At 50.2% G+C, this 26067-nt stretch overlaps 3 protein-coding genes across 3 annotated transcripts; 1 reads left to right on the top strand and 2 right to left on the bottom strand.

Moving 5' to 3' along the window:
• Positions 1 to 9376: 9376 nt before the first annotated feature.
• Plcxd1 (phosphatidylinositol specific phospholipase C X domain containing 1) lies at positions 9377 to 11280 on the top strand. Its single transcript, XM_051144862.1, has 5 exons — positions 9377 to 9533; positions 10119 to 10247; positions 10339 to 10494; positions 10661 to 10844; positions 11012 to 11280. Exons 1-5 carry the CDS (start codon positions 9411 to 9413, stop codon positions 11257 to 11259), a joined length of 840 nt encoding a protein of 279 aa, XP_051000819.1. The 5' UTR covers positions 9377 to 9410; the 3' UTR covers positions 11260 to 11280.
• Positions 11281 to 11489: 209 nt separating this feature from the next.
• On the bottom strand, positions 11490 to 14691 carry Gtpbp6 (GTP binding protein 6 (putative)). The gene is made up of 10 exons (XM_051144063.1): positions 14233 to 14691; positions 13393 to 13530; positions 13166 to 13236; positions 12951 to 13081; positions 12813 to 12874; positions 12542 to 12700; positions 12249 to 12457; positions 12014 to 12162; positions 11791 to 11943; positions 11490 to 11704 (listed from the first exon to the last, which is right to left on the bottom strand). Exons 1-10 carry the CDS (start codon positions 14564 to 14566, stop codon positions 11581 to 11583), a joined length of 1530 nt encoding a protein of 509 aa, XP_051000020.1. The 5' UTR covers positions 14567 to 14691; the 3' UTR covers positions 11490 to 11580.
• Positions 14692 to 18708: 4017 nt separating this feature from the next.
• Polr3k (RNA polymerase III subunit K) lies at positions 18709 to 21376 on the bottom strand. The gene is made up of 3 exons (XM_051144062.1): positions 21175 to 21376; positions 20206 to 20293; positions 18709 to 19039 (listed from the first exon to the last, which is right to left on the bottom strand). Exons 1-3 carry the CDS (start codon positions 21283 to 21285, stop codon positions 18912 to 18914), a joined length of 327 nt encoding a protein of 108 aa, XP_051000019.1. The 5' UTR covers positions 21286 to 21376; the 3' UTR covers positions 18709 to 18911.
• Positions 21377 to 26067: the final 4691 nt, after the last annotated feature.

Genomic DNA, 26067 nt, shown 5'->3' with positions numbered 1-26067 from the left:
TGTCCTTCTTAGTGGATTGTATCAGAAACGGCAGCTCCAACAGACCCTGCTGTGAAGTTAAGAGCATGGCTTTATTGTGACATGGAGAACATCTTCATCCTTGGCTTCTACAGTGATGAACTGCAATGTGAATTCAGTAAACAAGTCTTTGGTTTCATCAAAAATCTAAATAAAAACTTTCTTTGAATTTTTTATTTCCCTATGGTGGTCTTATCAAGTAGTACTCTGTTTCTCATGACCTCTTTGGCTCTATGTATTATAATCATTCATAAATTGAGAATTATTTAAAATACATTGTACCATAACGGTTGTCAGTAGTGACAGAAAAATAATGCCTACTTTTCAGAAATCTGTCTTCTACATTATCATAAACCTCAATATTTAAATTAATTTGTAAATTGATTTATCTGATAAGATGATTATCAAAATATGACTGATTTCTAGAAGCATGAAGCTCATTGCGAAGATAATGTAACAAGTAGATGACCTGCACTTCTCAAAAGACTAAGTCTGTGTAGAACTGTCATGAAATCTAAAGAGGTATGATTTTAACCTGCATCAAGTAACTACAAATGCACTTGTCACATTTCTACTTATAACAATTATTTCAATTAATTCTTATGGTGCTTCTCTGGATTCTGGCCACACATCCTTGATATTATGAATTTCAAATAACTCAGTAATCTTCTAACACTGGATTACATCAGTTACTATATGAAAAGTTAGCATTTTCTCATTTTTTTAATTTTTTATTATTAATTTATTCTTGTTACATCTCAATGGTTTTCCCATCCCTTGTGTCCTCCCATTCTTCCCTCCCTCCCCTTTTCCCCTTATTCCCCTCCCCTATGACTGTTCCTGAGGGGTATTATCTCCCCCTGTATATGCTCATAGGGTATCAAGTCTCTTCTCGGTAACCTGCTGTCCTTCCTCTGAGTGCCACCAGGTCTCCCCCTCCAGGGGACATGGTCAAATATGAAGCACCATAGTACGTGAGAAAGTCATATCCCACTCTCCACTCAAGTGTGGAGACTGTTCTGACCATTGGCTAGATCTGGGTAGGGGTTTAAAGTTTACCGCCTGTATTGTCCTGGGCTGGTGCCTTAGTTTGAGCGGGACCCCTGGGCCCAAATCTGCCTATCATAATGTTCTACTTGTAGGTTTCTAGGACCCTCTGGATCCTTCTACTTTGCCATTCTCCCATGCTTCTCTCATCTAGAGTCCCAGTAAGATGTCCTCCCCTCTGTCCCAGTTTCCTGGTAAGTGAAGGCTTTCATGGGACATGCCCCTTGGACTAGTATGCAGATATAAGTGAGTATATACCATTTAAGTCTTTCTGCTTCTGGTTAACTCACTCATTATGATCATTTCTAGCTCAATCCATTTATCCACAAATTTCGGGAATTCCTTGTTTTTAATAGCTGAGTAGTATTCTATAGTGTATATGTACCACAGTTTCTTTATCCATTCTTCTACTGAGGGGCATTTAGGCTGTTTCCATGATCTGGCTATTATGAATAAGGCTGCTATGAACATGGTTGAGCAAACTTTCTTGTGTGCTGGAGCATCTTCTGGGTATATTCCAAGGAGTGAAATAGCTGGGTCTTGAGGAAGCCCTATTCCCATTTTTCTGAGATAGCACCAGATAGATTTCCAAAGTGGCTGTACTAGTTTGCATTCCCACCAGCAATGAAGGAGTGTTCCTCTCTCCCCACATCCTCGCCAGCATGTGGTGTCGCTTGAGTTTTTGATCTTAGCCATTCTGATGGGTGTAAAGATGGAATCTCAGAGTTTGTTTTGATTTGCATTTCCCTGATGACTAAGGAGGTTGAGCATTTCTTTAAGTGTTTCTCAGCATTTGATATTCCTCTGTTGAGAATTCTCTGTTTAGTTCCAAGCCCCATTTCTCAATTGGGTTATTTGGTTTGGTGGTGTTTAGCTTCTTGAGTTCTTTATATATTTTGGATATTAGACCTTTGTCAGATGAAGGGTTGGTGAAGATGTTTTCCCATTCTGTAGGCTGTCGCTTTGTTCTCTTGACAGTGTCTCCAGCCTTACAGAAGCTTCTCAGCTACATGAGGTCCCATTTATTAATGGTTGACATTAAGGCCTGGGCTATTGGTGTTCTGTTCAGGAAGTTGTCTCCTGTGCCAATATGTTCCAGGCTCTTCCCCACTTTTTTGTCTAAGTGACTTAGTGTCTCTGGTTTTATGTTAAGGTCTTTAATCCACTTGGATTTGAGTTTTGTGCAAGGTGACAAATATGGGTCCAGTTGCATTTTTTTACACATAGACCTCCACTTAGACCAACACCATTTGTTGAAGATGCTATCCTTTTTCCATTGAATGGATTTGGCTTCTTTGTCAAAAATCAAGTGACCATATGTGTGTGGATTCATATCTGGGTCTTCGATTCGATTCCACTGATCAACCAGCCTGTTGCTGTGCCAGTACCATGCTGTTTTAATTACTATTGCTTTATAGTACAGTTTGAGATCAGGTATGGAGATTCCTCTGGAGCACCTTTTATTGTACAAGACTGTTTTAGCTATTCTGGGTTTTTTGTTTTTCCATATGAAGTTCAGAATTGAACTTTCAATGTCTTTAAAAAAAATTGTATAGGTATTTTGATAGGGATTGCATTGAATCTGTAGATTGCTTTTGGTAGGATGGCCATTTTTACTATGTTAATTCTCCTGATCCATGAGCAAGGAAGATCATTCCATCTTCTCAGGTCATCTTCAATCTCTTTCTTCAGAGTTTTGAAATTTTTTTCAAACAAGTCCTTCACTTGTTTAGTTAGAGTGACTCCTAGATATTTTATATTGCTTGTGGCTAATGTGAAGGGTGTGGTTTTCCTAATTTCTTCCTCTGCAAGCTCGTCATTTGTGTATAGGAAGGCTACAGACTTTTTTGAGTTAATTTTGTATCTAGCTAATTTGCTGAAGGTGTTTATCAGCTTTAGGAGTTCTCTGGTGGAATTTTGAGGGTCACTTATGTACACTATCATATTATCTGCAAATAGGGATAATTTGACTTCCTCCTTTCCCATTTGGATACCCTTGATCTCCTTTTGTTGTCTTATTGCTCTGGCTAGAACTTCGAGTACTATATTGAGAGATATGGGGAGAGTGGGCAGCCTTGCCTTGTTCCCGATTTTAGAGGAATTTCTCCTTGAGTATCTCACCATTTACTTTGATTTTGGCTATTGGCTTGCTGTATATAGCCTTTATAATGTTGAGGAAAGCAGCCAAGTAATATTTCATTGTGTGAATGTACCACATTTTCTTTATCTGAGCTTGTTTCCAGTTTTTCCCCAGTATGAGTAAAGCCGGTATGAAGGTAGTTGAGCAAGTGTCCTTGTGGTAGGATGGAGCATCTTTTGGATATATGCCCTAGAATGTGTGCCTGGGTCTTGAGATAAACTGATTCTGTTTTCTGAGGAACCACAATATTGATTTCCATGGTCTCCAATTCAACTCCATTGATCAACGGGTCTGTTTTTATGCCAATGTCATGCAGGGTTTTTTGCTGTTCTGCTGTTTTGTTGTTGTTTCGTATTGTTGTTGTTATCCTGCATTTTTGTTATTCCACATAGAGTGGGATATGTTCTTTCAATGTCTGTAAGCAATTTTGTTGAAATTTTGATGGAGACTATGTTGAATCTGTAGTTTAGTTTTGGTAGGATGGCCATTTTTACTGTGCTAATCCTACCGATACATGAACATGAGAGATTTTTACATCTTCTGACATATTCTTCAATTTCTTTCTTCAAGGACTTGAAGTTCTTATACAAGACCAACGTATTTCATATTATTTGAGGGTTTTGTGAATGGTGCTGTTTGCCCAATTTCTTTCTCAGTCCATTTGTCATTTCTATATGGGCGATGAATTAGAGGGCTAATGATTCTTTTTTTTTCCTTTTTTGAGTTTAATCTTGAATCCAGCCATTTTCCTGAAAGTGTTTATCAGCTGTAGGAGTTTGGTAGTGGATTTGTTGGGGACCACTATGTGTGTTATTGTATCATCCGCCAATCAGGATACCTGGAGTTCTCACTTTCCGTTCTGTAGCCCCTTCATCTCCTCTAGTTGTGTTTTTGCTCTAGATAGAACTTCAAGTACTATACTGAATAGATGTGGAGGGAGTGGGCAACCTGGTCTTGGTCCTGATTTTAGTGAAACTATTTTGAGTTTCTCTGCACTTAATTTGGTGTTGGCTGTAGGCTTGTTGTACATTTCCTCTACTAAGTTTCCGTGTGTGCCTTGTATTCCTAATATCTCCAAGACTTTTATCATTCATAGTTGTTAGATTTCATCAAAGGCTTGGTAGGTGCCTAATGAGATGATCCTGTGAGTTTTCCTTTTGTTCTTCCAGTTTCTTTACATGCTGGGTCACACTTACTGATTTTCATATGTCGAACCATCTCTGCATCTCTGGGATGATGCCTCCTTGAACATTGTGGTTGACCTTTCTGATCTGTTCCTTGATTCAGTTTGCAAGTATTATATTGAGTGATTTTGCATCTGTGCTCATGAGGGAAATTGATCTGTAGTTATCTTTCATTGTTCAGCCTTTAGGTGCTTTGGGTGTCTGGTTAACTGTGGCTTCCTAAAATAAACTGGGTAATGTTCCTTCCGTTTCTATTTTGTACCATAATTTGAGCAATATTGGTCTTAAGTCTTCTTTGAAAGTCTGGTTGAATTCTGCACTAAAACCATCCAGCCCTGGGTTGTTGTTTTTTGTTTGTTTGTTTGTTTGGTTGGTTGGTTTTTATTGTTTGTTTGTTTGTTTAAGTTGGGAGTCTTGTAATGAATTTTTCTTTTTCACTAAGGTTTTTTTTTAAATTGTCTATCTAATTGTTTATCTAATCTTGCCGTCTATGATAGGCTTTTTATCTTCTCTTCCTGGGTGATGCAGATTTAGGCCATATAAAACCAGATCAAAAGTAGATACAGACAGGTTTATTAGGAGGCAGCTCTCTGGTGAACAGGTGGAGGTCAGTGAAGCTACTTAGGTGAGGAGTGATGATGTGTCAGCTAAGAGCTGGGACTGTGTCCATATGTCATCGTCAGAAACTGAGCCCCTGGGCAGGCACTCTCGAGTGGCTTGCTGGGAATGCAGAAACAAGGAGTGATGACACATTAGCGCCAAGCGGGTGGGGGAGGTTGAGTTTTGGGTTTGGTGGTGGTGGTGGTTTTGTTTTGGTTTTGGTTTGGTTTGGTTTGGTTTTTTTCTGTGCCAGCCAGGTTGAGGGAAGAGGGCAGATGAGGCTTCCAAGTTTGTGCTGGGATAAGCTGGAGTTCCAGCCTAACATTCCAGTCTCTTTGGGTATAAGGTTCAGATCTGGCTACTTCCTGCTGGAGAGGGACAGGGCGGGGTGGGAGTGCCAGGAGTTGGTGAGTTTGTGCTCAGCAGGAGGTATGGGTACAGAAGCAATGGTTTGATAGTTACCTGGGAAACTTTGCAAATCTGTTCGCGGAGAAAGTGGAGGATGCAAAATGCTAGGAGGAACAAACAGATGAGTGTCATAGGCCCTATGAACAGGCTGGGCCACATGAGAAGTAAAGACTGAAAAGGATGGAACGGCCACGTGGCCTGATTGTGTTGGCTGAGGTTTGTTTTCGGGGACGCCCTAAAGGCATACTGACCTCACCTCCCCATGGGAAACATCCAGTCGTCTGTTCCTCCTAACAGGCGTTTGGGGTGCCTTGTGAGAATCTCAAATCCCTATGGCCACATTAAGGGCTTCTAAGGTTACATGCCTCTGCAACCAAACTTGGACAATTTTAAAACTAAACTCTTTTCATTATTGCCAGCAATCTGGTAAAATGGAAGGAAGCTCCCATACCCAGACTTTTTCTTTGCTCTCACAAAATTCTCACAAATTGTCTCTTAAGCCTTTTCTCTTTGCTCTCCCAAGAGTTTCAAATGTACACCTAAAGGGAATTTTCTCCCTAACCTACTAACCTTGTCTTCTGCCCACATATATGTTCCAGTGTCCTGCCAGACTGCCTACATCTGGGACATCGTCAAAGCAGCTGCCCACAAACGCTCCTGTCCAACCTCAGAAATCGTGCCAGCTGAACCTGCACCTTTCCAGCTGCAGATGTTCTCAGACCCTGGACAGCAAATGCCACAGCCTGTTCTTCCAGAACCTGGCCAACATTTCAGCCTTTTAACCTCCTATTGCCGCCCTACTGTCAGCAGGAAGTAGCTAAGACGATTACTTCCTCCCTTATCCATTTGCAAAAGACTGAAATGGTGTGCTCCAGGCCCGGGACAGACAGCAGCTCCAGGTTCCCCCAGCACTCCTCTGTCCCTGTCTGCTGCAGCACATGGCTGACATAGCCTGCTCTCCACCTTGAACTTTCAGGGCAGAACTTTTCCTTCCTCCTCACCATATAATTTGAACATTTTGTTGCTATTGCTTCTCTCTCTCTCTCTCTCTCTCTCTCTCTCTCTCTCTCTCTCTCTCTCCCTCCCTCCCTCCCTCCTTCCCTCTCCTTCCCCTCTCTCTTTACTTCCTCTTTCTCTACTTTCTCTCTGGGATATTCCTCCCACCCTTCCTTCTCCTTCCATGCTCATTTAATAAACTCCATATAACATAATATCTGCTGCCTGGTACCTTCTATCTATCATTGCTTTAATTATTAAATATAAAACCTGCCCCACTCCCATGCCATCTCTTTCTAATAATTTCTTCAAGCTACCTCCCATCCATAATCCCAGATACTTGCTAATTATCATCATCTGGACCAACCCCACAGCATCCACGCCAGCAATGTGCTTCTCCTCCATCTAACCCATGGCACAGCCTTCCTCTTCCTCTCTTCCCCAGTCTCTTCTCTCTCCCAAGCTTCCGTCTCCCCAAGCCCTGGAACCTTAGCTACGCCCATCCCATTTGCCCTGCCCAGGTATTATTGGTCAAACAGGTTAGGCTCTTAGGCAAGGAACAAGGTGGGGCCCAGAGACAACAAGTAGTAATTAGCGCCAAAACACATCAGAGCAACCTCCAACAGGATCTGTACTGCTGATTGACAAAGTCTCACTTTTCATTTCACAATCAATTCTGAAAATTTTTCCATATAGGTCTTTAATCTTTCACTCTGTGTGATAAATATATACATTCTAACACGGGAGAAAAATAGAAGGCAAAATAACTAAAATATAAACCTTCTTTGGATCAAGACCATACATACATATGTACATCCTGTAATCTCTTGTTCAGCCTCAGCTGATAATTTGCTTGGGTATTTAGGTCTTTATCACCTCATAGCGTCTTAAATAAATTACTTAGTTCTTGAATAGTTAATCCACTGTGGCTCTTAGCTAACCAATGTCTTCCGTCACTTTTTGAAATCATTTGGCCTGACCTGATTTGTGCTTTCTGTGGTTGAATCTTTCGGAGACCTAGATTATATCCTAGATAACTAATAGAGTCTCCTCTTTGTTTTTTTTTTTTTTTTTTTTTTTTTTTTTTTTTTTTTTTCAGAAGCAATTTGTAATCCGCAACAAGGCAAAATTCTCTTTACTTAGTCAACATTTTTTCCTATGGAATCTATTTGAATCATCCATAGAATGGTAATTGATGAACTGAGGAAACTGCTTATGAGTCATTTCTAATGGTTGCTGTACAAAACACCGGCAGGAGGAGGGACTATTTGAGATCCCTTGTTGCCAGACTTTCCAATGGTGTGTTGTGGTTGGCACAGGGCGGTTAAACGGGCACCGTGAAAGCACATATTTCTCTATCTTGTTCGTGTAATGGGATTGCAAAAAGTAGAATTTTAAATCAATCGCTATAATAAACCATTCTTTGTTTTATTTTTATAAAACTGTGCTTCTCTTAGCTTCTCTGTTAACCTCGATATCACACAAATAATTGAGACTCTTTTATATTTGTTTAAAATTAAGCTTCACAAAAAAAATAAATAAATAAAATTAAGCTTCACACACAATCTTGGGCAGTTAAGTCTGCTCTTAACCCTCAGTGTCAAAGCAGCTCAGGGCCCTGAACCCGCCGGTAGCAGCGAAGGCTCAGCCCGCTCGGTGAGGAGCCGGCTGTGGAAGCTCGGGGCCCTGAACCCGCGGAGCAGAGGCCGGAGCCCGGGTTCGTCGGGCAGAGAGGACGGCTGCTTGGGGAGCAGAGGGCAGAGCAGCTGGGAGCCACGCGGACACTCCGTGAATGGCAACAGCTCCAGGGTCGGGCTAGCTGATTTACCACCAGCCAAGCTAGCTGTGTGTGCACCGTGTGACCCCGGCACCCGGCCGGAGGCAGAGGCAGAGGAATGGCTGTGAGTCCAGGGTCCGCCGATGACAGAGCTAGAAGCCTACAGAAAGGGGCAGGGCCCGGGAAGGGGCATTGGGGGCGGGGGGGGCGGGAACCTCAGCGTGGTGACATCAGCGCGAGGTGTTCTGGGTAGGCACCGGGCTTATTAGCATGCCCGCATACATTAACCTGGAATTAGCATATACACATACATCAACCAGGCTCATTAGCATCCACGGTCACCCTGAGACCAGAGGAAGAAATGACAAAAGTGGGGAGGGCGTGAGGACTTGGGCGGTGACGTCACCCCCGCCCTGCGCGTAGCTGCAAAGTGACACAACCATAGTCCACGCGGCTATGTCCTTACTGTGCATGACGTCACGCCACGGAGTCAGGGCGGGTCACCCGGGAAGGAGCTCGCAGTAAGGAGCAGTAAGGACAGATGCGCGGGACAGAAGGACGGATGGACAGGGACAGGCTAGCAGGTCAGTGAGTGGGGGGAAGGGGAGGAGGGAGAGGGAGGAGAGAGCGGGTCATGTGGGGCCGGGGCAGGGGTCACAGGGAGAAACTGAGGCAGGGAAGTGTCGGCCCCCTCAGCCTATCACAGAGGGAAACTGAGGCAAGGAAGTGTCAGCCCCCTCAGCCTATTACAGAGGGAAACTGAGGCACCAAGGAAGTTTCAGCCCCCTCAGCCTATCACAGAGGGAAACTGAGGTAGGGAAGTGTCGGCCCCCTCAGCCTATCACAGAGGGAAACTGAGGCAGGGAAGTGTCAGCCCCCTCAGCCTATTACAGAGAGAAACTGAGGCAGGGAAGTGTCAGCCTCCTCAGCCTATCACAGAAGGAAACTGAGGTAGGGAAGTGTCGCCCCTCTCAGCACCATGGACGACGACCTCACCGACTGGATGTCGCAGCTGAGTCCACGCCTGTGGGACGTCCCCCTGCACCTGCTGTCCATCCCAGGTGAGTGGGCGGGCGGGGCCTGTGGGAGCTGTCAGTAACCGGAATGGGAAAGACCCGCCCACACCCAGCCTGTCAATCACAAGGAGCCCTGAGACCCTCTTGGGCCTGGTGGGGAAACCGAGGAAGGCAGGGCCGGTCCTTGTGTGTGACTCCGTGACCCTGCAGGCAGCCACAGCACGATGACCTACAGCCTGACCCGGAAGTCGCAGATCTCCCGTGAGCGCTCACGTCTGCTACGCCTGCTCGGCCAGGTCGCGCCATGTGTCACTGGGCCCGCGGTGCTGCGGTGGGGAGTCACGCAGGTGTGTGCAGTGGGAAGATGGGGTCACGTAGCTCTGTGCAGGGGGAGGTGGAGTCACGCAGGTGTGTACAGGGGGAGGTGGGAATCACGGAGGTGTGTGCAGGGGGAGGTGGGGTCATGCAGGTGTATGCAGGGGGAGGTGGGGTCACACAGGTGTGTGCAGGGGGAGGTGGGAGTCACGGAGGTGTGTGCAGTGGGAAGGTGGGGTCACGCAGGTGTGTGCAGGAGGAGATGGGGTCACACAGGTGTGCGCAGGGGGAAGGTGAGGGTCACACAGGTGTGTGCAGGGGGAGGTGGGGTCACGCAGGTGTGTGCAGGGGGAAATGGGAGTCACGGAGGTGTGTGCAGAGGGAGATGGGGGTCACCCAGGTGCGTGCAGGGGAAGGTGGGGTCACGCAGGTGCATGCAGGGGGACATGTAAGTGTGTGCAGAGGAAGGTGGGGGTCATGCAGGTGTGCCCATGGGTGTGGTAGTGTGACCCCGTGACGTGAGACCCGGGAGGCGGGGCAGGCTAACGGTGAGGAACTGGATGATGTCACCGTCACTGGTCCAACGCCGCACACACCCTGCCCGCCCCAACCCGCAGACCCGTGACGTCACACAGCAGCTGGATGCGGGTGCGCGCTACCTAGACCTATCCGTCGCCCTCGCGCCAGGCGGCTCCGACCAGAACCTGCGCTTCGAGCACGTGACATACAGCACGGCACTGGTGGAGGTGCGTCAAGTGGGCGTGACGTCGTCTGTGATTCAGGAAGTGAGTCCCTAAGGTGACCCCACACACACACACAACCCCTCTCGCCCCACAGGACACGCTGACGGAGGTCGCGGAGTGGCTGGAGTCCCACCCCCGCGAGGTCGTCATCCTTGACTTCCGGGGCTTCGCGGGGATGACGCACATGCTGCACGACCACCTAGTGGGGGCCTTGGCCAACATCTTCGAAGGCGCGATCTGCCCGCGCGCGGTGAGCACAACCTACTCAGCCTGTCCCGCCCCTTCCACCAGGCCACGCCCCCAGCTCCCATGGGCCCTGCCCACCGCACAGGCCGCGCCCTTCTGGCCCCGCCCCCACCCCTTCCGGGCGCCCACCCTCTCAGGCCACACCCCATCAATTTCCCCTATTGAAGGAGGAGGCCCCTACACTGAGGCAGCTGTGGGCACGCGCGCAGCAAGTGATCGTGATGTATGCGGAAGAAGCCGCTGTGCAACGTCATGCGATGCTGTGGCCTGGGGCCTCTCACTGGGAGACCATCGCGGCCAACACACAAGGGCTGCTGGGATACCTGGAGGACATGAAAGGCCAAGGCCGCCCAGGTAGTGTGTGGGGAAGGGGGATATGTGCGGGATCAGGTAGGTCATGGGGTGGTGGGTGGGGCCACGGCCTGTCAGTCATGTGGACATGGCCGGGCGCGGATGTGACATCATCCCACCGGTGAGGTCATGTACCTGTCTCCCCCCCCAAACACTCCCGGGTCCCGCAGGCAGCTTGTTCGTGGCGGACGCAACCCTCACCCCGGACTCCTGGTACGCGCTTGCACACCCAGTCGGGTCTCGGGAGAAGATGGCGCTGCAGGGTCTCCCAGCGCTGACTGCGTGGGTGCGCGCACAGCGCCCTGGACCGGAGCCCGGCTGTACCAACATCATCGCCTGCGACTTCATAGGCTCTGGTGCCAGCTTTGCACGTGACATCATCGCCCTCAACCAGAAGCTACTGCTGCCGCCGCCATGACGTCACCTGCCAGTCACTTCTGGCACCCACAGGACCCGTGGGGGAGGCAGCTGTCAGTCCCCCAGTTACTTTATTTTCGGTCACTTCCGGCCACTAATTAAAAGACCCTGCGGATAACCCTGTGTGCAGATGTGCGCGCGTGCATTTGCGGCTCCTGGAGCCCAGGCTGGACCCGGGGCCACAAGCACCCCAGCATATTATGGGATGCGCTTGTCCTCATCCAGGGGGTGAGAAAGGCCTACACTGTGCATTCAGTGGAGCGGGACTCCGGCCAGGCTCCCATGGCCATTTGCGACGCCATATCCGGTCCAGTGATGTCACTCAGGGGATCCCCGGGAACAGCTTCCGAAACCGGCCCAGGGCGGCCTGGCTGATGAGGACAGTCACGTGGACCGCGTCCGGCAGCTCCTGCACCTGCTGCACTGTGGCCTCATGGTACAGCCAGCTGCGGGGAGAGCGGCTCATGACGGGAGGGCAAGGGCGGCGGGGCATGCTGGGAATGATGGGTGCACGTACCCGCGCGGGACCCACCTGAGCTCGGGCCCACCCGGAGGCAGCCGCAGCGTGGTCACGCGCAGGCCCGTGGCCCGCAGCACCGCGTCCTCCAATGCTGCCTTCAGCTCATCCAGCCCGAGGCCTGAGAGCGCGGACACGGCGATGGCGCCCGGTGTGGGAGGACAGGACCTGCATGCGGAGTGGGCAGGGTCAGCGGACGAGGGACACGGGGAGACGGGGGCTCAAGTCATGCACTCACCCCGACACCAGGTCGGCCTTGGTGTGCACCTCCAGCACCGCGGCCATCTTGGCCTCTGGCAGGCGTAGGCCTCGCAGCGTGGACAGCACCGTGGCCTTCCGCCGCTCGGAGTCCGGGGAGCTTGCGTCACGAACGTGCAGAATCACGTCCTGGGGGTTGGAGCAGGGTCAGGTGTGGGGGCCGGGGGTCAGGACACAAGCATCCCACCCTGGTGCCCCCACGGCTCAGGACCCACCGCGTGCCCCACGTCCTCCAGGGTAGCTGCGAAGGCCCCCACGAGCGCGTGTGGCAGCCGAGACAGGAAGCCCACGGTGTCCACGTAGAGCACACGCAGGCGTGAAGGCAACCACCCCGCGTGGGCTGTGACCTCCAGGGTTGCGAAGGGCCGGTCACACGGGTGCAGGTCAGGGTCACGGGTCAGGGCCTTGATCAGCGAGGTTTTGCCTGTGTCGTGGTCGTGTTACACACTCACGGACATGCCCTGCCCCACCCGCGCCCGCCCACGCACCGCAACACATATGCACGCACCGCTGTTGGTGTACCCCACCACGGCCACAATGGGCAGACCCTTCCGCATACGCTCCTTGCGCAGCAGCCCCCGCCGCTCGCGCAGACGCACTAGCGCCTGGCGGATCCTCCACTCGCGCTCTCGCTGTGCACGGTGATGCAGCTCCGTGGGGGATTCGCCTGTGGGGGGGGGTGGTGAGAGAGAATCCGTAGTGACGTCATCACCACACAACCCGTGTGAACCCTAGCCCTCCTTTGCGTCACCCTCTTGTGACCCGCTGTTGACCCTCACCTGACCCCAGCATGTACCTCGAGCCCCACCCCGCCTGGTCACGGTGGCTGCCTGGACTGCACCTGGGGGAGAACAGGGACGTCATGGCTCTGGGGGCCGCGAGGCATCTTGGGAGCCTGAGGCCCACCACAACGTCACCTGAGCAGTTGCACTTCTGCCAGCGCCAGCTGCAGCCGAGCCTCCCGCGTGCGCGCATGACAGCGGAAGATGTGCAGGACCACGGACAGCCTGTCGAACACGGGCATGCCCCAAGCAGCCTCCAGGGCGGCCTGTGGGAAGGGAGTCAGGGAGGGAGTCAGGTGTGGGACAGGGCGAGGTAGGGTGGCGTAACATGACACAGGGCTCCAGCCCACCTTGGTTGGGGCGGACATCCTCTCCACGTTCAGGAAGACAGAAGTGATGTCGCGACTCCCACGGATTTTCTCTGATGGGTGGAGCAGTGATGTCACATGGTGCCACACCCGAAAGGGCGGGGCCGAAATTTGTCAAGGGCACAGGCTCAGGCACACAAGAAGGGGCGGAGCCAGGTCACCCATGACGTCACAAGGCACGCACAGTGGAAGGGGCGGACCCCGCTCACCTGTTATGTCTCGGAAAGTGCCCTTTCCGAACACCATCTTGCTGTCAGGGACCCGCGTGGGCACGACCAGGGACCGAGTCACCGACCACCCAGGCAGTGCCTGCACTACCGACGACGCCTCTTCCACCTCACTCTCGGCTGCGGGGGGAGCAAGGCGGATCAAGGGGGCGAAATCAGGGGCTTGGCACATGACGTCATTGTCCGGCAGAGACCCAAAGCAAGGTGCCAGAGCCCCCAGGAAACCCAGCTGCTGCCTAGGCCCCACCCCACCACCACCGCGAATAGACTAACCTGTCACTTTAATGGCCCAGGCCCCACCCCCAGACTCCCCAAGCCCCGCCCTCACACCGCCGCGGTGTGCCAAGGCCCCGCCCCCGCAGAGGCCCAGGCCCCGCCCTCCAAGTCGCTGTGCGGTTTCTTGCAATAACCTTACGCACACAGGCTCCTCCCACCCGCGCCCGTCCGGTCACGCTTAAAATCCCGCCCCCAGCAAACTCTGGCTCCGCCCCACAGCAACCTGGCACGTCTATCACACAGAGGCCCCGCCTACAGACCCAGGCCACGCCCATCGCCTAATCCCGACGGAGCACCCAGGCCCCGCCCGCCATCATCCAGGTCTTAACACAGGCCGCTTCCAGGCTGGGTTGTCATTCGTAATTCTCCCTGGGCCCCAGCACCACCTCGACACCATTGATTCCCGTGGCTCCGCCCCTTCTGCCGTCACTTCTGCCGTCATTTCCCGCCCCTTCCGGCCACCCCGGTCCGTTGGGCTCCCTCCTGTTCCTTTAGGGAAAGAATACTGCACACTTAACCCCACGTCCCGCCCCAGCCCCCGGTTACCTGTAGGTCGTGGCGTCCTTCCGGCCGGGCCTCTGACGTCAGGGTGCAAGATGCAAACGCGCTGCGCTGCCACCGGAAGTAGCGGCGGCTCATCGCTCAGGAGTTCCTCCTCTTCCTCCCGTAGCCGCCGCTCATCCTCGTCCTCCTCGCCTTGCTCCTTACCCCGCCGCTCCTCCCAGCTTCCTCGCGCGCGCCCCGCCCACGCGCTGTCGGTGCCGCGGGCTCCCGCGCTGACGTTACGGGCCGGACATGGCGGCCGCGCGCCGGCGTGGATGACGCGGGAAGCACGCAGGATCCGGAGCCCCGAGAGGATGGCGGCCCGCATGGACAGCATGGGAGGGGACAGGCCGGAAGTGTGGGTGGATACAGGAGTCGGGTTCCCAGCGGCTGCCCGGCGTGTTTCCGGGTAAGACCGGAGCGGACAGTGGTGGCCACAGCACGGGAGGGTATGGGGTTAGGCGTCGGTCTTCCGGGGGCTACTAATGGTGTTTCCGGGGAGAACCTGGGGAACATATAGCCACAGACTCGGAAGGAACAAAGGAGCGGAGCGCAGGAGCAGCATGGGAAAGGGCGGTGCCCGGACTTGCGTATCCGGCGGCTGCTAGTGGTGATTGGAAGCGTCCGAGTAGGATCGGCGAATACGATGGAGGGAGGCCCAACCTACTGCCGAGCGGGGACCGGAATAAAAGAGGCGGATCATAGAGTGATGTTCCCCGTTGCTGCACGTGCCGTTCCAGGGAAGAGCGCAGCTGTGTTCACACGGAGACACAGCATGCGGAGGCCCGGGGACACGAGTAGTACTGGCAACTACAGCAAATGGTATTTCCGGTGGCTATGAACGCTATTTCCGGGAAGTGTTCGTCGGACACCCAGGAGCCAGTTACTCCGGAGGAGGATAGTGGCGGCTGTGCTCCAGGGCTCCATGCAGATGGGGAGCCCCAGGAATGGTCCCTGATTGACAGGAGATAGCCCCTCCTGTAGTGGGCGTGTCTGCGGCTTCATTGCCTGTGACTAATATAGTTTTCCCTGCCCCCATGTGTTCCTTGGTGAACCTGTCAGTCATACACCTGACGTCACAACCCATCACCCATAAACCCTGAATCCAGCATACCAGAAGCCTGTCAGTGTCCTGCATTTCAGGGAAGCCCTGAGACTCGTGACTGGAGGAAGGAGCCCATGTCATGTGGGTATGACATCATTGTGTGCACAGTCCCTCACATGTGGAACCTGCCTTGTGCTGAAGTCACTGCCAACGCCCTCAGGATGAAAACCTACGAAAACTATTGCAAAGTACAAACTTGATGTGCCCCTCCCACATGCGGAACCAAGAGCAGGAGCCACAAGAACTCTGGCAGATACCTCCCCTTCAGCACACAGCCTTCAGCACACAGCCTTCGACTGAACCTGGAAGTTCTTCCCCTACACACAGGATATTTAAGCACTGTATGTGCTGCTGCGTGAGTCAGGAACCCTGGCACCCTAGCCCCAAGGAATCAGACACATTAACCCTCAAGCCTCTCCTCACTGCCCAAGCTTTATACATCTCTGATTCATGAAAGTAAAGGTTGGTTAGTTTGCCCTCTCACTCCATGACCGTATGAGCCTCAGCATTTATTCTGGGGAGGAATCGCCACTGGACACCCAGGGCTTGACTGTCAGTCAAGGCAGCGATGCCAGTGAAGCACACACTGGGGCTGTGTCTCTCCAGACCTGCCTCCCAGAGCGGCTGCCCACATCCCTGTGGTGCTTAGCACAGCAGCTTAACCAAGAGCAGTAACACTTAGGTATTATCACAGGCCTTTGGCACACCAGAGTTTCCACGGCTGTCTGATACCAGCAGTTTTATTCTTAAAGATCTAAATTGTGGGCTGGAGAGATGGCTCAGAGGTTAAGAGTGGCTGTTCTTCCAAAGGTCCTGAGTTCAATTCCCAGCAACAACATGATGGCTCACAACCATCTATACTGAGATCTGGTGCCCTCTTCTAGCCTGCAGGTGTACATGCTGGCAGAACACTGTACATAATAAATAAATCTTTAAAAAGATCTAAATTGTAATACTGTTAGAATAAATTCTAGCCTAGGAAGCCAATAACTGACACAGTATGAAACATACTTTAAAGCTGCAAGCACTATGCTGGGCAGACCTAAACTGATTCTAATCTACTCGTAAATTAAAATAAACTACTCTAAACCTCATAATATACATATATCCCGAGCACATGCCAATCTGGTCCTCGGAGACTTCCTCCTTTTCCAGTCAACCATCAACTCCTGGCTCCTCCCCTCCAGGAAGTCCTGCCTCCACTTCTTGCCCTTCTGCCCAGCTGATTGGCTAAATGGCATTTTATTGACAGTTGTTAGATACACTTAAGACACTCCTCCACATCTGTAGAAAACTCTTTCCATAGCCTGGCCTAGTGCAAGGGCCTTACCCTAAAGTGCTCTAGCTGTTTCTGAGAGAAACAAGACCTTTCATCTTAAGGTCCATCTGTTGTTGGACCAACCTGCCAGACACAGAACTCAGGCCACTCCTCCTCCCCCCAGCCGCTGAATGACAGGCTGGCAGAGAAGCTTAGTCAAGGCTGGTGGGTAAGTCAGGACTTCACTCAGCACGAGTGTGGGAGAAACAGCCTTCAGAAATAGTTTTCAGTGAAACAGCTCTTTATCAGGGGAGACCGAGGGCTATGTAAACCTTTGGCAGCGGGCAGTTTCCAGGGTGAATGTACATCACTGGCTGAGGCCGGGGTGCTGGGAACGCTTCCATCTGTATGAAGAGAAATTTCAGGCGCTTGGTGGACATGTCCTTCTAGGAAGAGAGGACGCTGACACTGTAACCTGGCCACCAGGCTGCATGACTGCCTCTAGGGTGTGAGGTGAGTCACAAGGCTTATCACGCTCAGATGTGCAGGCCCAGAGCAGGGAGGAAGCAGTCCTACGCCTTCTCTGGATGAGACCTTCAGGATTTGAACACATCTCCACCTCATCCGTGCCCTAGACTGGCTCCTCGGTCACATGGCTTTCTAGCCCCACAGGTTCTGGGAGCACAAATGAAGATGGTGGCGAAGACTTGCTGAACACTCCCCTTAGGAGGCCGCCCAGATCCTGAGTTTGGCTGTTGTTCAGACACTCGACTAGTGTCTTCGTAACTAACTACCCTGAAATTGTTTTCTGTGGCCTAGTCCAAAATACCAGCTTCACAGAGGAAAGTTCACTGAAAGAAAGCAGGCTGAGACAGGCGGAAGCTTGGCACTGTGTCTTCCCTTCCAGCTGCTCTGCCACTGACAGCCCAAGCTGGACCTCCTCGTGCTCCCGCTCCTGCCTCCTCCTAAGTGGTAACACCGACATCTGTGCCACACCTGAGCATCTTTTTTTTTTCCGAGACAGGGTTTCTCTGTGTAGCCTTGGCTGTCCTGGACTCGCTTTGTAGACCAGGCTGCCCTCGAACTCACAGTGATCCGCCTGCCTCTGCCTCCCAAGTGCTGGGATTACAGGCGTGCGCCACCATGCACCTGAGTGTATCTTAAATACTGATAGTTTGCATTATTGCCCAAGAACTACTGCACCAACTTCTCTTCCCACCAGCCATGTGAGAATGTTCCAGCACTTCCCAACAGTGAGCACCCACCCGCCTTCTCCCCTCCGCCTCTGCCATGCAGGACCAAGAACTAAGCCCAGAACTTGTCCTACGCTAGGCAAGTACTCTAATATTCAAATACACCCTCACTGCAAGAGGACTGTGCACCTCTCCTTCCTAACAGAGTTACTGAACAGAAATAATCAGCAAAGTTCCAAAGGCTTGAAAGCAACCATAGATTAAGATTTCAAAGTCAGCTTTGGTTTTTGAATTATTCATGGTACACTAGTTATTTTGAAGGTATCAGATATGCTATATCCACGGGAGGGCACTATTATTTCAGCTCTTCTATCTGCATTCTTTATCATATGTACAACTGTCCAGTTGTGTGGAAGGGACCAGAACTTCCCACATATAAATATGTCCACCTTACAGATTAATATCATTAGTGGTTTCAACAAATATGTAACTTTTCTAAATGTACTGGGGATGGAGTTCAAGTGCTAGGCACAGGCTCTCCTGTGGACCTTTCTCTCTAGCTGGAAATATAAAATGTTTTGGCTACTTTTAAATTCCTATCAAAATCACCCAGGAAATCCCACTCACAGAACAGTTATTAATCATACAAGATGAACCATGTCAGTCTAGAATTTTAAAGTTATTTTCAGTGTTTTTATAAGTATTTTTAAAATTTAGAGAGAACAAATAAAAACAAGGACAGGAGATCCGGCTCAGTTGGTACAGCACTTATCTAACGTGTGTGAGGCTCAGCACTGCACAAAATGAGCATGGTTCGCATGCCTGTGATCCAAACACTTGTGAGATGGGAAGCAGGAAGATTAGGAGACTCAAGATTATCCTTCGCAGTGGTGGCACACACCCTTGGTCCAAGCTATCCGGAATCGAAGGCAGGCATATCCCTTAGTTCAAGGCCAGCCTGGTCTACAGTGAGTTCCCAGTTCTAATGGAAGTAAGGAACCCTAACCCTGACTTGAATCCAGGTGAGCATCCTTATGTGTACCTCCCATGCGCCTGCTGACTGGCAGGCGGGCTACGTTTACCCTGGTTCTCTACCTTCCGATCACACAGCTAAGACCTCATGCCCTCAGTCCCTCCATCGATGCCCGCACTGAGCGTTGCAGCACTTGTAGAAGGTGGTCATTGGCTCGTCTGCCGAACGGGTCTGAAGCTGCATGAAGTAGGCACGGGGATGCTCACATTTCGGACATGGCTCTGACAAAGAGAAAAACAAGTTCTCCACATTACACAAGCACCATTAGTGAGTAAGCATCCCTCCCCCATGCTGCTAACGCTAAGTGTGTCAATGGCAACACCCTCCCAGAGCGCATCACTAATAAGGAGACTAGAGGCAACAAAAGCAGCGGCTTAAAGCTTTTTTTTTTAAATACTTCACTCTCTGGATCCCACTGCCCTTCTCAAATTTGGTTGAAGAATGGCTAAAAACCTAGCATGGCAAGGGTTGACTACAGTCTGTTTTGTGGGACTGTAACAAAAAAATACCACACAGCTACACTCTAGCACTTGAGAGACAAAGCAAGAGGCTTGCTACAAGGCCAGCCTGGGCAACATAGCAGGATTCTATTGCAAAGATAAGCAAAACCAAACGAACAAAACTTTAAGCCTCTGCTCCTTTTCAACTTTCAGGGCTTTTGTTGCTTTTATAAAACAAGTTCTTGAGGACAGCCTCAGTCACTGGGTAGCTAAGATGCCCCTGAACTCCTGATTCTCCTGTCTCCACCCCTCAAGTTGTACACCACCTAGGAGACCTGTATGTTCCTCTAGAGGGGAAACGACTGCCAGTCACACATGTGCTCTTCTTTCTAACACTGAAGGCCATCTTCTTTCATTCCTTTATTACTTTTAAGACTATCAAACATAAATCAAGACTTAACATATTTACTTTTCAATGCCCCCAGTTGCAACTATTCCCTTAAAGATAATGTTCTTAAATCAATTTATGTGTTTGTTTTGCCCCAGTGCTCTGTGCACCATGTGCCTGCGTGCCCTTGGAGGACAATGATCACCTGAGATAGAAGCACAGAAGGTTGGAGCTGCATGTGGGCAAACACAGCTATTTGTCATTACTTTATTGTTTATATTTTCTTGAATTCTTTTACATTTTGCCTGTGTGTGTGTGTGTGTGTGTGTGTGTGTGTGTGTGTGTGTGTGTTGCGGGGGAGTCAGAAAACAACTTTTCACGAGTCAGCTCTCTCCTTCTACTATCTGGGCTCCATGAATCAAACTCAGGTTAACAGGTGTGGCTTTTACCTGCTGAGCCATCTCACTGGCCCTGATAATAAACATGGTTGTATTATAATAATAAATTTATTAAGTATAGCAATAATAAGCAGGGTTGCGGCGCTGGCCGCACTTCTCACCTGCAGTGGAGTCCACGTTCTCCCAGGCAGCTGCCCCACCAAGCACATCGTCCACTTCTTTTAGCTTTGGATACTTTCGGTTTGTTACCTAACAAAAACAAGCCATGAGGTTTCAAGTGATCACAATTTGACACACGGGCTACCAAACTACAGCATTCCCCCAGCATTCCCTCTCCTGGGTGAACAAATGAAAACAAAGTTTATCTTCTTCAGAATGCAGCACGAGCCACTGAAATGCAGGGGTTTGTGACTGGGGTGTCCCCAAAACAGCACAAGGTTCGATGTCAGAGCCCTCTAGAGACTAGAGGAAACACCAGACAGAACAGGAAGAAAAAAACCAGCTGATCTCATACCGCTAAGACACCTACTATGAAACCAACCACCATCGTTTAGCTGGGTATACGGGATCCCCCAAGGCACATTTGGTTGCTTTCCTAAATTTATCAGGCATACTTCAAATTTCAAAATTAAATTCCTACCACAAATACAACTCTAATGCGCAAACTTTAAGAATGAGCTATCAGGCTGGGTGTGGTGGCCCACGCCTTTAATTCCAGCCCTCGGGAGGCAGAGGCAGGTAGATTTCTGAGTTCAAGTCCAGCCTGGTCTACAAAGCGAGTCCTGGACAGCCAGGACTACACAGAGAAACCCTGTCTCGAACCCCCCCCCCCCTTAAAAAAAAAAAAAAAAGATGAGATATCAAGGCCTGTGATGAGTGGTTATTCAGGGAAGGACCTAACAGTTCTGCGTGCACCGTGAAGATCCTCCAGAATAGTGACAGGGGCTGGGAGCCAGAAAGATACTGAAAGAACGGGATGGCACGAGAGCTCCGTGGGCTGAAGAGTTTGGCCCAGCGCAGAGGTATGAACCGAAATTCTCGCAAAGCGGGCAACGGAGAGCGAGCCGGAGGCGCAGGTCCCTGCGGCGACCAGGAGGGTCGAGTGGGGCGGGCGCCGCCCCGGGACTCACCTTGCGTGTGATGTTGTGCACGTAGGGGCAGGTGTTGCAGGCGAAGCGATGGCAGCGCTGCCCCTCCTCCACAATCAGTCCGTTCCCGCAGCCCGGGCAGAAAAGCAGCATCGCTGCAGCCTGGACAAACCGGCTCCTTCTATCGGCCGGCAAACGCCGCCGCGGACGGACAGGCAGCGCGTTCCCAGCAAGCACTGCGGCCGACGGGCAGCCCGTTCCCAGCAAGCACTGCGGCCGGCAGCTTCGCGCCAGCCGTTGGTCAGCGCGTCCGCCAATGGCAAGTTGTCTGCGCTGTGGTCGGCCCTCGGCGGGGTCACCCGGCGACGAGCCTTGGACCTGTTGGAGGGGTTGGGGGTGCTAACCTACATGGGAAGCGGGTGGGGTGAGGCCTGGGCGGGTTGTTGTTGTTGTTTGTTTGTTGTTGCTGACTAGTTTAGTTCACTGAAGAGAAGAACCCAGTTGAGAAAATGACTCTATAAAATTGACCAGTAAGTAAGTTGCATTTTATTGAGTACAAATTGATAGAAGAGGGCCCAGGCCATTGTGGGTGGTGCCACCACTAAACCGGTGGTCCTGGGTGGCATTAGAAAGCAGGACGAGCCGGGGTGGGGTGCTGCACGCCTTTAATCCCAGCACTCGGGAGATGGAGTAAGGCGGATCGCTGTGAGTTAGAGGCACGCCTGGTCTACAAAGTGACGGAGTCCAGGACAGCCAAGACTACCCAGAGAAACCCTGTCTCGAAAAAAAGAAAGAAAATTTCTGACACACTGTAAAGACACAAATATGTGTATGTTTCTGACGTAGCACACTCATGTCAACTCCAACAATCACTTTATTGTGTATGAAATATAGTCAGTCTTAAATACATAAAATAAAAAGGCTAGTTTTTACAACTACTATATTAATTATTTGAGGCTTTATTTTGCCTGCATGTGTATCTGCAGCATGTGCTTGTCGCACCTGCAGAGGACAGACCAGGCATCAGACACCCTGGGGCTGAAGTGACAGCTATGAGCTACCATGCGGGTGCTGGAATAGAACCTAGGTCCTCTGGAAAAGCAGGCAGTGCTTCTTTTCTTTTTAAAGATTTGTTTATTTATTTATACAGTATTCTGCCCGCCGGCCAGAAGAGGGCACCAGTTCTCATAATAGACACTTGTGAGCTACCATGTGGTTGCTGGTGATTGAACTCAGGACCTTTGGAAGGGCAGCCAGTGCTCTGAGCCATCTCTCCCAGCCCCCAGGCAGTGCTCTTCATCACTGAGCCATACCTCAAATCCCCTAATTTATTATTTTAATAAGGATAAATCTGAATGTAAGAGAAAATAGTGTCTGTGCCTGCTCCTACCATCGTCTGGAGTGCGTCCATTTTCATGCGTGCTGGAGCTGGGGAGTGATTCTTCAGTAGACAGGGCTGCGTGTGTTCCCTCATCAGCCCAATGGTAAGTGGCACAGCATTCTCTCTCTCTCTCTCTCTCTCTCTCTTTCTCTCTCTCTCTCTCTCTCTGTCTCTCTCTCTCTCTCACACACACACACACACACACACACAAAACCACACACACCACACATAACCACACACCATACATACATAACCACACACACACACCATACACACACACACACCATACACACACACACCATACACACACACACCATACACACACACCAACACACACACACCATACACACACACACCATACACACACACACCATACACACACACACCATACACACACACACACCATACACACACACACACCATACACACACACACCATACACACACACACCATACACACACACACCATACACACACACACCATACACACACACACCATACACACAATACACCATACACACATGCCATACATACATAACCACACACACACACCATACACACACACACCATACACACAATACACCATACACACATGCCATACATACATAACCACACACACCACACACAACCACATACCACACACATAACCACACACACACAACCACACACAACCACACGCACGTCCCTCAGCTTCTTTGACAGGCTGGAAACTGATGTGGCATGGTGGCTTTTCATGAAGGAGTGGGGAGCTGTCAGGAACCCGGAGCTCCTCCACCCAGCTTCCACCCTTAGTTCAGAACAGCTGACCTAAAATACAGCTGGGTGGTGGAGGTCCAGACACAGTGACAGCCTGGGCGGCAGCATCAGGTGAGAGGTCTACCAGGTAGATACCGGAGGCCAGTGCTCAGCACCTGCAGTTTTCCTGGTCACAGCAAAGAGGCTGAAGAGCAGAGCTGCTGGTTAGCTCTAGAGAGACTGTGCCTGTTTCTTTGAGGGATCCATGGCAGTACGATGAATTTAGGGATTCTGATCAAGTCTACTTGTGGAAAACTAGGCTAAGCTGAGGCCCCAGTGGGATACCTGGCTTGAGCTTGGTAACAGTTTGAAAGTCAAATACCCTGCTGTTCCTTCAACTTGGCCGGTCAGGGTCCAGAACAAAGCTGTAGTGCCAGCTGGACCCCTCCCTCTAGTGACATCACTTCCTATTCCTTATTTCACTAGGAACTGAGAAACTGCTCCCTTCAGGTGGGAGACTTATCTCATGCCAGGGTTCTTGACAGGAGTGTGAAAACGGGCTAGAGAAGGAATCTCTTTGAGTGTGTGGGCACATAGCCAGCTAAGGTGCTTTGCGGGGGTCACCACAACAGTGGTTAAGGTTCCTCAGAAGCCAGTGACAACAACAAGCATCCATATAAGAAGACATGAAGCCTGGCGTGGAGGCGCACGCCTGCAATCCCAGCACTCAGGAGGCAGAGGCAGGCAGATCGCTGTGAGTTTGAGGCCAGCCTGGTCTACACAGTGAGTCCAGGACAGCCAAGGCTAATACAGGGAGATTCTGTCTCAGAAAGAAAGAAAGAAAGAACGAAAGAAAGAAAGAAGAAATTAGGAAAATGGTTAAACCAGCTAGGGTTAGCATTTGTGGTCCAGTCTCTAAATGTTGAGAAATTCCAGGCTTAATAGAAGTCCTCTGTGGAACAGTCTGAAATGCTGGACCAATAGGAATCAGGAGCTTTCTTCAAAGCTTTCCTGTGAGCTGTTCTATTCTGATTAGGAACAAAAAATGAGGCACTTGTGGCTGGAACATGAAGGATGCAGGATGTCAGCGTCTCAGCATGCTGGAGGAATGGATCCTGTCAGGTCTGATGCAGCATCAGTGTCCGGTTCTTTTGTTCTGAAAACATATAATTTCTCACAAGCGTTATACAGTCCTAAAACTATAAATGCATGAGGTGTGCAGGATGCCAGAACAATCCAGGCTGGTTCTCTGTTCTTTGTATGAGCAGAAGACAGACATCTGTAAACCGGGTGTGGTTGGCACATGCCTTTGAGCCCAGCACTCAGGAGGCAGAGGCAGACGGATCTCTGTGAGTTCGAGGCCAGCCTGGTCTACAAAGCAAGTCCAGGACAGCCAGGACTACAAAAGAAACCCTGTCTCAAAAAAACAAACAAAAAAAGAAAGACTGTAAATCTTCATTCATGCCATACAAAGATGGCACCTAATAAATGATGGAGATTCTGTAACCAACAAGAAGCTTTGGTTCTACACAGACACTCCTGTCTCAGCCAGTCTCAGGATTATTCCCATTTAATGGGATTAGCAATACAGGTTACCTACTTGTTCTGTAGACTGAATTCATGTAAGTATAGACTGACTTAGGTTAGCAGTCTCCCTTCCATCCAGGTCTGTTTCATTTTGACCTCTTTCAAAGAGGATGTATAAGGTTACCATTACCAAAGAACACACAATCATTATCTAACTGAAACCAAAACAAGATGCATAGGTCTAAATGTCCTTCTCTAGGCTCTAGGGTGCCTGATGGATAGGCCAAGCCGCTGTTTCCCAAAAGCACCACTTTCAGAAACAACCTGTTGCCCTGAGCAAAAGAAAAGGCATTACTCTTTAAATAAATATATGCATACCCTAGGCATCTTTTACCTGGCTTTTTACACTTGTTGCGGGTGTTTTTGTATTATCACCCCTTCTCTCCATAGGGGATGGACGCTTCCATCATTTGGGGGTTTTTTCGGGTTGTTTTGTTTTGTTTTGCTGTTTGGTTTTTCGAGGCAGGGTTTCTCCGTGTAGCCTTGGCTGTCCTAGACTCACTTTGTAGACCAGGCTGGACTTGAACACAACAGCCATCTACCTGCCTCTGCCTCCCAAGTGCTGGGATTAAAGGTGTGCGCCACAACACCCAGCTCACCAAAAGGCATATGAACTGTAGCCTTTTAGTTTCTGGGACCTAACTAGGCTGTCATATACTTTGTCACCTGTAAGTCCTCTGTCTCTTTGCATCAGGCATAACTGCCACCTGTCCCCTGTGAAAGTGGTTCATGGTTAGAGGGATAACCCGGCTGCCAGAGCAGTGACATCTCAACTCAGTCAGCATACAAAAGCTTTTTGAGGCGGGAGGCATGCAGCTTGCATGTGTGTCTCTCTGCCCACCCTGGTCCTTACACTGACCAACAGACATATCTGTTGGGCCAGTTACCCTTTGACACCAGTTCTCTCGTGGAAGCTCCACTTTGAAGGAGATTGGCTGGCCTTTTTAGAGCAGTGACATCATTTTTCCTTACATAAACGTAAAATTTATGTGTAGCCATTCTTTAGATCAGTAAGGACATATAATCCATTAAGAAAAAGGAATTTGGGCTGGAGAGATGGCTCAGAGGTTAAGAGCACTGGTTGCTCTTCCAGAGGTCCTGTGTTCAATTCCTAGCAACCACATGGTGGCTCACAACCATCTGTAATGAGATCTGGTTGTGCAGGAATACACACAGGGAGAACATTGAATATATAATAATAAATCTTTAGAAAAGAAAAGAAAAAGGAATTTA

The sequence above is a fragment of the Acomys russatus genome, chromosome 4, assembly GCF_903995435.1.
Source record: "Acomys russatus chromosome 4, mAcoRus1.1, whole genome shotgun sequence".
Taxonomy (NCBI): domain Eukaryota; kingdom Metazoa; phylum Chordata; class Mammalia; order Rodentia; family Muridae; genus Acomys; species Acomys russatus.
This window is presented reverse-complemented; position numbering and strand designations above follow the sequence as displayed.

Coding starts and splice junctions, on each gene's coding strand:
- Plcxd1 (XM_051144862.1), top strand. CDS start 9,411: ATGACCTACAGCCTGACCCGGAAGTCGCAGATCTCCCGTGAGCGCTCA. Junction 9,534..10,118: donor TGCGGTGGGGAGTCACGCAG/GTGTGTGCAGTG, acceptor CCCAACCCGCAG/ACCCGTGACGTCACACAGCA. Junction 10,248..10,338: donor ACAGCACGGCACTGGTGGAG/GTGCGTCAAGTG, acceptor CTCGCCCCACAG/GACACGCTGACGGAGGTCGC.
- Gtpbp6 (XM_051144063.1), bottom strand. CDS start 14,566: ATGCTGTCCATGCGGGCCGCCATCCTCTCGGGGCTCCGGATCCTGCGT. Junction 12,163..12,248: donor TGGAGGACGTGGGGCACGCG/GTGGGTCCTGAG, acceptor TCCAACCCCCAG/GACGTGATTCTGCACGTTCG. Junction 11,944..12,013: donor AAGGCCGACCTGGTGTCGGG/GTGAGTGCATGA, acceptor CTCCGCATGCAG/GTCCTGTCCTCCCACACCGG.
- Polr3k (XM_051144062.1), bottom strand. CDS start 21,285: ATGCTGCTTTTCTGCCCGGGCTGCGGGAACGGACTGATTGTGGAGGAG. Junction 20,294..21,174: donor TGCACAACATCACACGCAAG/GTGAGTCCCGGG, acceptor TGTTTTTGTTAG/GTAACAAACCGAAAGTATCC. Junction 19,040..20,205: donor GAACGTGGACTCCACTGCAG/GTGAGAAGTGCG, acceptor TCTCTTTGTCAG/AGCCATGTCCGAAATGTGAG.